This window comes from Salmo trutta, unplaced genomic scaffold, assembly GCF_901001165.1.
Source record: "Salmo trutta unplaced genomic scaffold, fSalTru1.1, whole genome shotgun sequence".
Lineage (NCBI taxonomy): Eukaryota > Metazoa > Chordata > Actinopteri > Salmoniformes > Salmonidae > Salmo > Salmo trutta.
Genome location: NW_021822697.1, coordinates 143,686 through 157,697, shown reverse-complemented (window position 1 = coordinate 157,697; position 14,012 = coordinate 143,686). Strand labels below are relative to the sequence as shown.

General features: G+C 42.7%; 1 protein-coding gene across 2 annotated transcripts; it reads left to right on the top strand.

Annotated features, from left to right (window-relative positions):
• The first annotated feature begins 30 nt into the window (after positions 1-30).
• On the top strand, positions 31-5,546 carry LOC115183730 (zinc finger protein 420). 2 transcript variants are annotated; one of them, XM_029744806.1, is made up of 3 exons: positions 31-88; positions 653-2,195; positions 3,054-5,546. In XM_029744806.1, the coding sequence occupies exons 2-3, from the start codon at positions 897-899 to the stop codon at positions 4,935-4,937; spliced, it is 3,183 nt and encodes a 1,060-aa protein (XP_029600666.1). In that variant the 5' UTR covers positions 31-88; positions 653-896; the 3' UTR covers positions 4,938-5,546. The 2 variants fall into 2 exon arrangements, with proteins under 2 accessions (XP_029600666.1, XP_029600665.1); XM_029744805.1 differs by having other exon boundaries at positions 43-328.
• The last annotated feature ends 8,466 nt before the right edge of the window (positions 5,547-14,012 follow it).

The following is a 14,012-nucleotide window of genomic DNA, read 5'->3' as shown; positions in this document are numbered from 1 at the left end:
CAGCAGCTAACCCGGAAAAAAGGTTGACGCCATCACTGGACGCCATTCCACATAGTTTGGATATGGCCATTCTTTGATTGCATTAACGGTGAGGGGAGAATGGGAAAATGTTTAAATAAAACATTAGGTATTGGCTTTGTCCAAACGGTGTAGTTAGCTAGTCGTTACCGTTGCATAACTGTTAACTAGGTAACGTTTCCTGCTCATCATCAGACAGCTACATTCTTAGCTTGGTACTGTTGGCTAGCTAATAGCTCCTGCTAACTAATTTGAAGCTCTGCTCATACAGAGTCGATGTAGGAGTAAAACGACGATTGTTTTCTATTTGGTAAGTAAAAGCAGAGCGACTGTACATATAATCAATTAGTTACTGTTGTACCTAATGTTCGTGTTACATTAGTTAACGTTAGTTAGCTTCAAAATACAAGCCCTCATCGTGGGAACCTTGACATTTCATATATATCTTACAAAAATAGTTTTATTATCATTAATATTTTTTTAATTATATTGTTCCAATAAGTAAAAATGAAATAGTGACAGTAAATTAAAAGTCAACATTTCACGGACTTGACAAATATAGAATGTCACTATACATATTGCACGGCCTGTATAAAATGTTTTTGTCTTACACCATATCGTCCTATTTACACAGGTGACCTCACAAGGGATTCCACTGTTCTGGTGACAGGAAGAAGGTCGGACCCTGAAATAACTTGTCTTTGACAGAGACTCATAATGCAGCACTTCCCGAAGCTCCCAGTGTGGCAGGAGGTATAGGAGACCTTTGAATACACAGGAGAGAGACACACCTCACACTAGTGACAACTCAATTCAATAGAAAGTTGTTATTTTTATTTTATTTTTACAAAAAAAACCATTCTAACTGCTGGGACAAAATGAGTTCAGAGAAGGAAACGTTGATGGATGAAATCGAAAAGAGTTTATGGAATTTAACTGAGGACAATTTACGCTACCTGTGTGAACGTTGTGGAATAGATGGCTCTGAAGTTAAAGGGATGAATCATCGCTTATTACGGCGTAAAGTCATGGAGGAAATGTGGGACAATACGGAGTCAATGATATCAGAGGAGCAGGGAATGTCTTGGTTACTCCAACTGAAAGACGACATCAGGAGGATACAGGAGGAGGGTAGCAGTGCACTCATGAGTCCCAGCCAATCCGACGATGTAGACTGCAATGAAGAAAGCAACAAGGGAGACAGGGATTGGTTGCCTAGCAACGGACTGACAGCGGAGCCCTTGCATCCCAGCCAATGTGATGATGATGCTGTCGACTGCGATGAAGAATGGAATGAAGAGGGAGGAGCTGGGTTGCTTAGCAACACACCAGACCAGAGTAAATTAAAGGGGCACGTCAGATCGCACACTGTTAAACAACACACAGTGAATCCCTCAGTGAAACCTCACCACTGCTCGGATTGTGGGAAGCAATTCATTGTAAAATCAAGCCTTAAACATCACCGGCTAGTTTTTCACACAGATCACCCTCACTGTTGTGGTCAATGTAAGAAGAGTTTCATAACTGCAGAAAGACTGGAATCACACACAAAAACACGACACCCGCAAAGTGATCCTCTGAAGAACCCACATGTGTGCTCTAAATGCGGTAGGGCATTCCCTGTGGCTGCCAGTCTTAAGAGACACCTGAGAACTCATACTGGGGAGAAACCGTACGTCTGCCCCAAATGTGGAAAGGACTACAGTGACTGTGGAAACTTGAGGAAACACATGAGAAGAACTCACCCAGTAGAGGAGATAGTTGTGGAGAGTTTCGCCACTCAGAGGAGCATCCCTACAGGAAATGTGGAGAAAAGGCAGGACAATACAGATTCAATAAAATCGGAGGAGCAGGGAACATCTTGGTCACTCCAACTGAAAGAGGACCTCAAAGGGATACAGGAGGATGGTAGCGTTGTACCCATGAGTCCCGGCCAAGCCGATGATGATGATGATGATGGTGCTGATGACGACGATGATGATGATGATGCTGTAGACTGCAACGTTAAGGACAGAGATTGGTTGCCTAGCGACGGACTGAAGGCGGAGCCCATGAGTCCCTGCCAATCCGATGACGCTGTAGACTGGGACGAGGAGGACAGGGATTGGATGGCTAACGATGAGCTGGAGGTGGAGTTATCTCCAGAGAGGCACACACCAGAGCAGAGAGTGAGAGGGGTGAGTACTTCAATTCCCAGTGTTAAACAGGGGTCGCATTAGCTTTTATAAATCAGTATTTTTTTAAACACAGACCATAAAGTGTTTTAAACTGTTTCCCCTCCGTTTTTATCTTGAAAGTCAAGTGTTTTTTGCTTCAATAGATCAACAGACATGCAACTACAGTTTTAATTAACATGCATTTCATCATATGACAACAGAAGCTATTTGGCTAGCAGCCACACAAGTTAAATGAGCTTGCAATATAAAACAAGGTATATTTTACCAAAACGATGCATCATATTTCTAATGTTTATCATAGAAAAATGGAGCCAGATACATTTCCTGATGTTTTGCTTTGAAGTTAATCTTTAAGCATTGTAACTGAACTTAAGTACACAGCAGTCAGAGTGGTGGAATGTAATTGGTCAAGACGAGAGCGAAGATATTTCATTCGATTGGAGAAGTGCAACTGAAGCACAAAAATGTGTCCCTTTTTTAAATTCATGATTTGGAGTGAAATCTACTGAAGTTTTACAAAAACGCAACAAGATATTTTTTCTGCGTTTTATCATTCCTTTTATGCGTGAAGAACTGCGTTAATGCGACCTCTGCTTGAAGTGTGTTTCTCTTTCCTTGATTCCTCTCATCGTTGATTCCTGGACCTCCTTTTATAAATGCATTGGAGGAAAAGGTTCTAGGTTCTTTCCCTCTGACTTTATCCTCCAATGCATTTTAAGAAGGATGCCGAGTAATCGAAAGATGATGAGAGGAATCAAGGAAAGACTTCTGATTTTCTCTGCAAAGATTTTAAAATGACTTGATCGGTAGGAAAGTGTTTCCCTGATTCATTCCATCTCTATTTTTATGATTTTCTAGGACAAATCTCCCCCGCCCCCCTTTGCCCTCCCAGAGTCCCCGGGTCGTGCCTCTCCCGGTAGCACCTTATTGTGCGGTCTGAAGAGGGTGTCTGTGCGGCTTGTCGACTGCAGGAAGAGTGGCCATATAATACACAAGACAACACAGACAGGAGAGAAACCCCACAGCTCGTCTAATGCTGAACAACACAAAACCCTCTCAGGAGACAGGCCTGGCTACCATATCTGTGATCACTGTGGGAATAATTTTACCACAGCAACCAATCTGAAAACACACTTACTTTATCTGTCTGGAGAGAAACCACACGTGTGCTCTGAATGCGGAAAGAGTTTCACACAGGCCGGCTGTCTTAAGAGACACCTGAGAACGCATACTGGGGAGAAACCGTACGTCTGTCCTCGTTGTGGGAAGGCTTGTACTGATTCTGGAAACTTAAAGAGACACATCAGAAAAACTCACCCAGGAGAGGAGGTCATTGTGAAGAGACTTGCCTATCAGAAGAGCATTCGTAATGCTAAAGAACGCAAACAAGCCCACTCCGGAGATGGCTCCCATATCTGTGATCACTGTGGTAAGAGTTTTACCACAGCAAGAAGTCTAACACTACACATACAGTCCCTGCAGAGAAGGAGAGAGAACTTGACTGCAGAGAAAGCTCATGTGTGCTCTGAATGTGGAAAGGGCTTCCATCAGGCTGGAAGTCTTAAGAGACACCTGAGAACTCATACGGGGGAGAAACCGTACGTTTGCCATCATTGTGGGAAGGCTTGCAGTGATTCTGGAAACTTACAGAAACACATCAAAAGTCACATGGGTAAACAACACACAGTGAAACCTTACCTCTGCTCTGAATGTGGGAAGCAATTCATTGGAAAACAAAGCCTTGAACATCACCGGGAGGTTTTTCACACAGATCACCCTCACCGCTGTGGTCAATGTAAGAAGAGCTTCATAACTGCAGAAAGATTGGAATCACACACAAAAACACGACATCCGCCAAGTGATCCTCTGAAGAATCCACACGTGTGCTTGGAATGCGGAAGGGGATTCCCTGTGGCCGCCAGTCTTAAAAGACACCTGAGAATCCATACTGGGGAGAAACCATACTCCTGCCCTCAGTGTGGAAACAGTTACAATGATCGTGGAAATTTAAAGAAACACATCAGAACTCACACAGAAGAAAAACCTTACCACTGCTCGTTGTGTGGGATGAAGTTCCGTCATACAAAAACGTTACAACGGCATCACCAGGAGAACCACAAGGGGGAGACACTGGGTCCCATCCACAGGCACCAAGACCCTCTTCCATGCCTCCACTGTGGGGAGGAGTTCTCATCCAAGGCTCTTCTAAGGGATCATCTACGGACCCACTCTAGCCGGGTCCACTGCTCCCGATGCGACAAGACCTTCTCCACTAAAAGTAACTTATTGGTTCATCAGAGGATACACACTGGAGAGAGGCCTTACCTTTGCCCTCAGTGTGGGAAGAGTTTTTCTCTGGCAGGGAGTTTAAAACTTCATCTCCGGATTCATGCGGGTGAGAAGCCTTACTGCTGTACTTACTGTGACAAGAGATTCACAAGTAAGAGCCACTGCAATCTTCATCTGCGAATCCACACTGGAGAGAAGCCGTACCAATGCCCCGACTGCGGGAGGTGTTTTGCTGACGGGAATGTCCTGAAAAACCACAGGCGGACCCACACGGGAGAGAAACCGTTCCAGTGCCGCTTGTGCGATAAAGCCTTTGCCCAGTTGAGCAGTCTGAAGAAACATCAGGAGACACATAGACAAACTCAGCCTGTCTCTGTCCCAAGACTCCCTGATCCCTACCCACCACACAATCAGCATGTCCCTTATCCCTACCCACCACACATTCAATGGTAACCTTGTTTACACCTGACCAAGTTGTCCGGTGTTCTGTTACCTGGTAACCTATCTGTTACCTGGTAACCTACCTGGTAACCTATCTGTTACCTGGTAACCTACCTGGTAACCTATCTGTTACCTGGTAACCTATCTGTTACCTGGTAACCTATCTGTTACCTGGTAACCTATCTGTTACCTGGTAACCTATCTGTTACCTGGCCCAGATAGGAAGGATGCATTTCTAACGTATCGGGACAGGAACCTAGACTCGGTCCCAAAACCCAACCCAACCTACCACGCACTCAGTGAATAGTAAGCTTGCTTAAACCTGTCCAATCCCTTTTAGATAACTAGATGGAAATGAATTGAAGGATCCATTTTATTTTTATTTTTATGATTTTATTGAGACAGGTTTGCTGTCATTGAGGATTGATATGCTGTATATAGAGCTTGGAATAGAATGGTATTTTGTCCATCTCTCTCAAAATAATTATTTTGCTCAAAGTCCATGTTTTAGCTCCAGAGTTTTTGTATTCACAGTTGATATATGTATATGTTGTCCATTTTAAAAGGTGTTTAAAATTCACTGCCGAACCTCAACTGGTGGAAATAAAATGGTGACAATGATATGTTGTTGGGGTAATTATTTTTCTAATTCTTTGAGTAAGAAGTTGTATGCATAAATAAGGGTCCTAGGCAGGGGTCAAAGTAAGCCGGTACGCTCTGGTACCGCGACCCGGAAATAAATAGTGGGGGTACACCGTACCGGTAAAATGTGAACCTATCACAATCATTTCTAAGAAATTCCAAGAAAACTAGAGGCAATTACACCATTATTTAACAATACCGCATGTCAGCTGCATGAAAATTTGTGAATTGACTTGAAAACTGTCAGTAAACCCTCAAAATTGCATTGTAATTCCGCGAGAACACTAAAATGTTGCCAAAGCGGCACGTACAAAAGTGGATGCATCAATTCAGGCAACAAGTGTCTTGGGTCTAATGACTACAATTGAGTAACTCTTTCTATTCTCCAAATTGTGGGTGCACTGTTTGGATGCTGGAATTATTTTGTGAAAATCTAATTTTATTTATCACATGCACCGAATACAACTTGACAGTAAAATGCTTACTTACGAACCTTTCCCAACAATGCAGTTTAAAAATAATAATACAAAAAAAATTGTAACTAACTCGAGGAATAAAATAAAATAGATAAGAATGAAGCTACAGTTTGTACAGGGAGTACCAGATCAATGTGCAGCTATATACAGGGAGTACCAGATCAATGAGCAGCTATATACAGGGAGTACCAGTACCAGATCAATGTGGAGCTATATACAGGGAGTACCAGATCAATGAGCAGCTATATACAGGGAGTACCAGATCAATGAGCAGCTATATACAGGGAGTACCAGTACCAGATCAATGTGGAGCTATATACAGGGAGTACCAGATCAATGAGCAGCTATATACAGGGAGTACCAGTACCAGATCAATGAGCAGCTATATACAGGGAGCACCAGATCAATGTGGAGCTACGTATATACAGGGAGTACCAGATCAATGAGCAGCTATGTATATACAGGGAGTACCAGATCAATGAGCAGCTATATACAGGGAGTACCAGATCAATGAGCAGCTATATACAGGGAGTACCAGATCAATGTGGAGCCATATATAGGAAGTACAAGATCAATGTGGAGCTATATACAGGGAGTACCAGTACCAGATCAATGAGCAGCTATATACAGGGAGCACCAGATCAATGTGGAGCTACGTATATACAGGGAGTACCAGATCAATGAGCAGCTATATACAGGGAGTACCAGTACCAGATCAATGAGCAGCTATATACAGGGAGCACCAGATCAATGTGGAGCTACGTATATACAGGGAGTACCAGATCAATGAGCAGCTATGTATATACAGGGAGTACCAGTACCAGATCAATGTGCAGCTATATACAGGGAGTACCAGATCAATGTGGAGCTATATACAGGGAGTACCAGATCAATGTGGAGCTATATACAGGGAGTACCAGATCAATGTGGAGCTATATACATGGAGTACCAGATCAATGTGGAGCTATATACAGGGAGTACTAGTACCAGATCAATGTGGAGCTAAATACATGGAGTACCAGATCAATGTGCAGCTATATACAGGGAGTACCAGTACCAGATCAATGTGCAGCTATATACAGGGAGTACTAGTACCAGATCAATGTGGAGCTATATACAGGGAGTACCAGATCAATGAGCAGCTATATACAGGGAATACCAGATCAATGAGCAGCTATATACAGGGAGTACCAGATCAATGAGCAGCTATATACAGGGAGTACCAGATCAATGAGCAGCTATATACAGGGAGTACCAGATCAATGTGGAGCTACGTATATACAGGGAGTACCAGATCAATGAGCAGCTATATACAGGGAGTACCAGTACCAGATCAATGAGCAGCTATATACAGGGAGCACCAGATCAATGTGGAGCTACGTATATACAGGGAGTACCAGATCAATGAGCAGCTATATACAGGGAGTACCAGTACCAGATCAATGAGCAGCTATATACAGGGAGCACCAGATCAATGTGGAGCTACGTATATACAGGGAGTACCAGATCAATGAGCAGCTATGTATATACAGGGAGTACCAGTACCAGATCAATGTGCAGCTATATACAGGGAGTACCAGATCAATGTGGAGCTATATACAGGGAGTACCAGATCAATGTGGAGCCATATACAGGGAGTACTAGTACCAGATCAATGTGGAGCTATATACAGGGAGTACTAGTACCAGATCAATGTGGAGCTATATACAGGGAGTACCAGATCAATGAGCAGCTATATACAGGGAGTACTAGTACCAGAACAATGTGGAGCTATAAACAGGGAGTACCAGTACCAGATCAATGTGGAGCTATATACATGGAGTACCAGATCAATGTGGAGCTATATACAGAGAGTACCAGTACCAGATCATTGTGGAGCTATATACAGGGAGTACCAGATCAATGAGCAGCTATATACAGGGAGTACTAGTACCAGATCAATGTGGAGCTATATACAAGGAGTACCAGTACCAGATCAATGTGGAGCTATATACAGGGAGTACCAGTACCAGATCAATGTGGAGCTATATACAAGGAGTACCAGTACCAGATCAATGTGGAGCTATATACAGGGAGTACTAGTACCAGATCAATGTGGAGCTATATACAGGGAGTACCAGTACCAGATCAATGTGGAGCTATATACAGGGAGTACTAGTACCAGATCAATGTTGAGCTATATACAGGGAGTACCAGTACCAGATCAATGTGGAGCTATATACAGGGAGTACCAGATCAATGTGGAGCTATATACAGGGAGTACCAGTACCAGATCAATGTGGAGCTATATACAAGGAGTACCAGTACCAGATCAATGTGGAGCTATATACAGGGAGTACTAGTACCAGATCAATGTGGAGCTATATACAGGGAGTACTAGTACCAGATCAATGTTGAGCTATATACAGGGAGTACTAGTACCAGATCAATGTGGAGCTATATACAGGGAGTACCAGTACCAGATCAATGTGGAGCTATATACAGAGAGTACCAGTACCAGATCATTGTGGAGCTATATACAGGGAGTACCAGATCAACGTGCAGCTACGTACATGAAGGCAGGGTAAAGTGACTAAGCATCAGGATAGATAGTAATAAGAGTACATTAAAGAACAGCAGTGTGCGTATGTAGTGTTTGTGTGTGTGAATGTGTGAGGCTTTTGTGTGGGAGTGACTGTGTGTGTTAGGGTTTTGTTTGGGAGTGGCTGTGTGTGTGAGGGTTTTGTGTGGGAGTGACAATGTAGTGTTTGTGTGTGTGAATGTGTGGGAGTGACAGTGTAGTGTGTTGTTTGTGAATATGTGAGGGTTTGTGTGGGAGTGACAGTGTAGTGTGTGTTTGTATACAGTACCAGTCCAAAGTTTGGACACCTACTCATTCAAGATTTTATTTTATTTTAGGGGGTAGATCAGCTTTAATATTGATAGATTGTAGCTTCAATGAATGCAATTGTCTGCATTTCCAATCCATCATATTTGTTTGTAAATTATATATATACACACAGTACCAGTCAAAAGTTTGGACACACCTACTCATTCAAGGGTTTTTCTTTATTTTGATTATTTTCCACATTGTAGAATAATAGTGAAGACATTAAAACTATGAAATAACCCATATGGAATCATGTAGTAACCAAAAAGTGTTCAACAAATCTAAATATATTTTAGTTTCTTCAAAGTAGCCACCCTTTGCCGTGATGACAGCTTTGCACACTCTTGGCATTCTCTCAACAAGCTTCACCTGGAATGCTTTTCCAACAGTCCAACACCCTTTCTTTCTAAAATGATCTGCCGAAATTGTTGCAACCCCTATTACTAGCCTGTTCAACCTCTCTTTCGTGTCATCTGAGATTCCAAAAGATTGGAAAGCAGCTGCTGTCATCCCCCTCTTCAAAGGAGGGGACACTCTTGACCCAAACTGCTACAGACCTATATCTATCCTACTCTGCCTTTCTAAGGTCTTCGAAAACCAAGTCAACAAACAGATTACCGACCATTTCGAATCCCACCGCACCTTCTCCGCTATGCAATCTGGTTTCAGAGCTGGTCATGGGTGCACCTCAGCCACGCTCAAGGTCCTAAACAATATCGTAACCGCCATCGATAAGAAACAATACTGTGCTGCCGTATTCATTGACCTGGCCAAGGCTTTCGACTCTGTCAATCACCACATCCTCATCGGCAGACTCAATAGCTTTGGTTTCTCAAATGATTGCCTCGCCTGGTTCACCAACTACCTCTCTGATAGAGTTCAATGTGTCAAATCGGATGGCCTGTTGTCCGGGCCTCTGGTAGTCTATATGGGGGTGCCACAGGGTTCAATTCTTGGGCCAACTCTTTTCTCTGTATACATCAATGATGTCGCTCTTGCTGCTGGTGAGTCTCTGATCCACCATCTACACAGATGACACCATTCTGTATACTTCTGACCCTTCTTTGGACACTGTGTTAACAACCCTCCAGACGAGCTTCAATGCCATACAACTCTCCATCAGTGGCCTCCAACTGCTCTTAAATACAAGTAAAACTAAATGCATGCTCTTCAACTGATTGCTGCCTGCACCTGCCCGCCCGTCCAGCATCACTACTCTGGATGGTTCTGACTTAGAATATGTGGACAACTACAAATACTTAGGTGTCTGGTTAGACTGTAAGCTCTCCTTCCAGACTCACATCAAACATCTCCAATCCAAACTTAAATCTAGAATTGGCTTCCTATTTCGCAAAAAGCATCCTTCACTCATGCTGCCAAACATACCCTCGCAAAACTGACCATACCAACTGATCCTCGACTTCGGCGATGTCATTTACAAAATAGCCTCCAATACCCTACTCAATAAACTGGATGCAGTCTATCACAGTGCCATCTATTTTGTCACCAAAGCCCCATATACTACCCACCACTGCGACCTGTACGCTCTCGTTGGCTGGCCCTTGCTTCATACTCGTCGCCAAACCCACTGGCTCCAGGTCATCTACAAGACCCTGCTAGGTAAAGTCCCCCCTTATCTCCGCTCACTGGTCACCATAGCAGCACCCACCTGTAGCACGCGCTCCAGCAAGTATATCTCTCTGGTCACCCCCAAAGCCAATTCCTCCTTTGGCGGTCTCTCCTTCCAGTTCTCTGCCGCCAATGACTGGAACGAACTACAAAAATCTCTGAAACTGGAAACACTTATCTCCCTCACTAGCTTTAAGCACCAGCTGTCAGAGCAGCTCACAGATCACTGCACCTGTACATAGCCCATCTATAATTAGCCCAAACAACTACCTCTTCCCCTACTGTATTTATTTATTTATTTATTTTGCTCCTTTTGCACCCCATTATTTCTATTTCTACTTTGCACTTTCTTCCACTGCAAATCTACCATTCCTGTGTTTTACTTGCTATATTATATTTACTTTACCACTTTTCCTTGTTTGCCTTTTCCTCCATTATCTCACCTCATTAGCTCACATTGTATATAGACTTATTTTTCTACTGTATTATTGACTGTATGTTTGTTTTACTCCATGTGTAACTCTGTGTTGTTGTATGTGTCGAACTGCTTTGCTTTGTCTTGGCCAGGTCGCAATTGTAAATGAGAACTTGTTCTCAACTTGCCTACCTGGTTAAATAAAGGTGAAATAAATAAAATAAATAAAAAGTTCCCACAAATGCTGAGCACTTGTTGGCTGCTTTTCCTTCACTCTGCGGTCCAACTCATTACAAAGCATCTCAAATGGGTTGAGGTTGGGTGATTGTGGAGGCCAGGTCATCTGATGCAGCACTCCCTCACTCTCCTTCTTGGTCAAATTGCCCTTATACAGCCTGGAGGAGTGTTGGGTCATTGTCCTGTTGAAAAACAAATGATAGTTCCAGTAAGCACAAACCAGATGGGATAGCGTATCGCTGCAGAATGCTGTGGTAGCCATGCTGGTTAAGTGTGCCTTGAATTCAAAATAAATCCCTGACAGTGTCACCAGCAAAGCACCATCACACCTCCTCTTCCATGCTTCACGGTGGGAACCACACATGCGTTCACCTCTTCCATGCTTCATGGTGGGAACCACACATCCGTTCACCTACTCTGCCTCTCACAAAGACACGGCGGTTGGAACCAAAAATCGCAAATTTCAACCGGTCTAATGTCTATTGCTTGTGTTTCTTGGCCCAAGCAAGTCTCTTCTTCTTATTGGTGTCCTTTAGTAGTGGTTTCTTTGCAGCAATTTGACCATGAAGGCCTGATTCACGCAGTCTCCTCTGAACAGTTGATGTTGAGATGTGTCTGCTACTTTAACTCAACAAAGTATTGATTTGGATTGCAATCTGAGGTGCAGTTAACTCTAATGAACTTATCTTCTGCAGTAGAGATAACTCTGGGTCTTCCTTTCCTGTGGCGGTCCTCATGAGAGCCAGTTTCATCATAGCGCTTGATGGTTTTTGCGACTGCACTTGAAGAAACAAAGTTCTTGACATTTTCCAGATTGACTGACCTTCATGTCTTAAAGTAATGATGGACTGTCGTTTCTCTTTGCTTATTTGAGCTGTTCTTGCCATAATATGGACTTGGCCTTTTACGAAATAGGGCTATCTTCTGTATACCACCCCTACCTTGTCACAACACAACTGTTTGGCTCAAACGCATTAAGAAGGAAAGAAATTCCACAAATTAACTTTTAACAAGGACTGTTAATTGAAATGCATTCCAGGTGACTACCTCATGAAGCTGGTTGAGAGAATACCAAGAGTGCAAAGCTGTCATCTAGGCAAAGGGTGGCTACTTTGAAAAATCAAAAATATATTTTGGTTTGTTTAACAGTTTTTTTGGGGGGGGGGGTTACTACATGATTCTTTATGTGTTATTTCATAGTTTGCCGTCTTCACTATTACACGGATCCCAAACCGGCTGCGCACATGCGCCATCGTGCATACATTTATTTTGTCCCCCTACACCAAACGCGATCACGACACGCAGGTTAAAATATCAAAACAAACTCTGAACCAATGACATTAATTTGGGGACAGGTCGAAAAGCATTAAACATTTATGGCAATTTGGCTTGCACTTGCTGGATAATTTGTCCTATTTAGCTAGCTTGCTGTTTCTAGCTAATTTGTCCTGGGATATAAACATTAGGTTGTTATTTTACCTGAAATGCACAAGGTCCCCTACTCCTACAATGAATCCACACATAAAAACAGTCAATCGAATCGTTTCTAGTCATCTCTCCTCCTTCCAGGCTTTTTCAATGTTTAACTTATATGGTGATTGGCATCTAAACTTTCATAGTATTACCACGACAACCGGCAACAGTACATCTTTCAATCACCCACGTGGGTATAACCAATGAGGAGATGGCATGTGGGTACCTGCTTCTATAAACCAATGAGGAGATTGGAGAGGCAGGACTTGCAGCGCGATCTGCGTCAGAAATAGGAATGACTTCTATTTTAGCCCTTGGCAACGCAGACGCTCTTTGACGTGCGCGAGCAGTGTGGGTGCAATAATTGAATAACAGTGGTGTAGTCAGCGTATTGTTCTACAATGTAGAAAATAGTAAAAATAAAGAAACTCTTGAATGAGTAGGTGTGTCCAAACTTTTGACTGGTACTGTATATAGTCCAGTGAGTGTGCATAGGTAGATGGGTAAAACAAAGACAAAAAGCAGACATTGAATATCCCTTTGAGCATGGTGAAGTTATCAGTTACACTTTGCATGGTTTATCAATACACCCAGTCACTACAAAGATACATGCGTCCTTCCTAACTCAGTTGACAGAGAGAAAGGAAACCGCTCAGGGATTTCACCATGAGGCTAATGGTGACTTTATAACAGAGTTTAATGGCTGTGAAAGCTACAGTGCCCTCCACTAATATTGGCACCCTTGGTAAATATGAGCAAAACGGGCTGTGAATTTAAAAAAAAAATGTTTATCCTCTTGGTCTTTCATTCAAAATATTCACAAAAATCTCACCTTTAATTCAAATAAAACAATTGAAAGAAAAAATAAATTCTTATCATAAAACAAATATTTTTCTCAAATATATGTGTGCCAAAATTATTAGCACAATTATTAGTACTTTGTGCAACAGCTCTGAGTCTTCTCCTATAATGCGTAATGAGGTTAGAGAATACATGACAAGGGATCTGAGACCATTCCTCCATACAGAATCTCTCCAGATCCTTCAGATTCCAAGGTCCACGATTGTGGACTCTCCTCTTCAGTTCATCCTACAGGTTTTCTATGGGGTTTAAGTCAGGGGACTGGTATGGCCATGGTAAAACCTTGATTCTGTGGTCAGTGAACCATTTTTGTGTTGATTTTGAGGTGTGCTTTGGATTATTGTCCTGCTGGAAGAGTTTAAGCTTCCTAGCAGAGGCAGTCAGGTTTTGATTTAATATCTGCTGGTACTTGATGGAGTCCATGATAATATGTATCCTAACAAGTTGTCCATGGCCTTTGGAAGAAAACCAGCCCCACAACATCA

What these genes read in the sequence shown, in the direction of transcription:
- LOC115183730 (XM_029744806.1), top strand. Translation starts at nt 897, where the DNA reads ATGAGTTCAGAGAAGGAAACGTTGATGGATGAAATCGAAAAGAGTTTA. An exon ending in CAGAGCAGAGAGTGAGAGGG is followed by an intron (nt 2,196 to 3,053) that starts GTGAGTACTTCA and finishes ATGATTTTCTAG; the next exon opens with GACAAATCTCCCCCGCCCCC.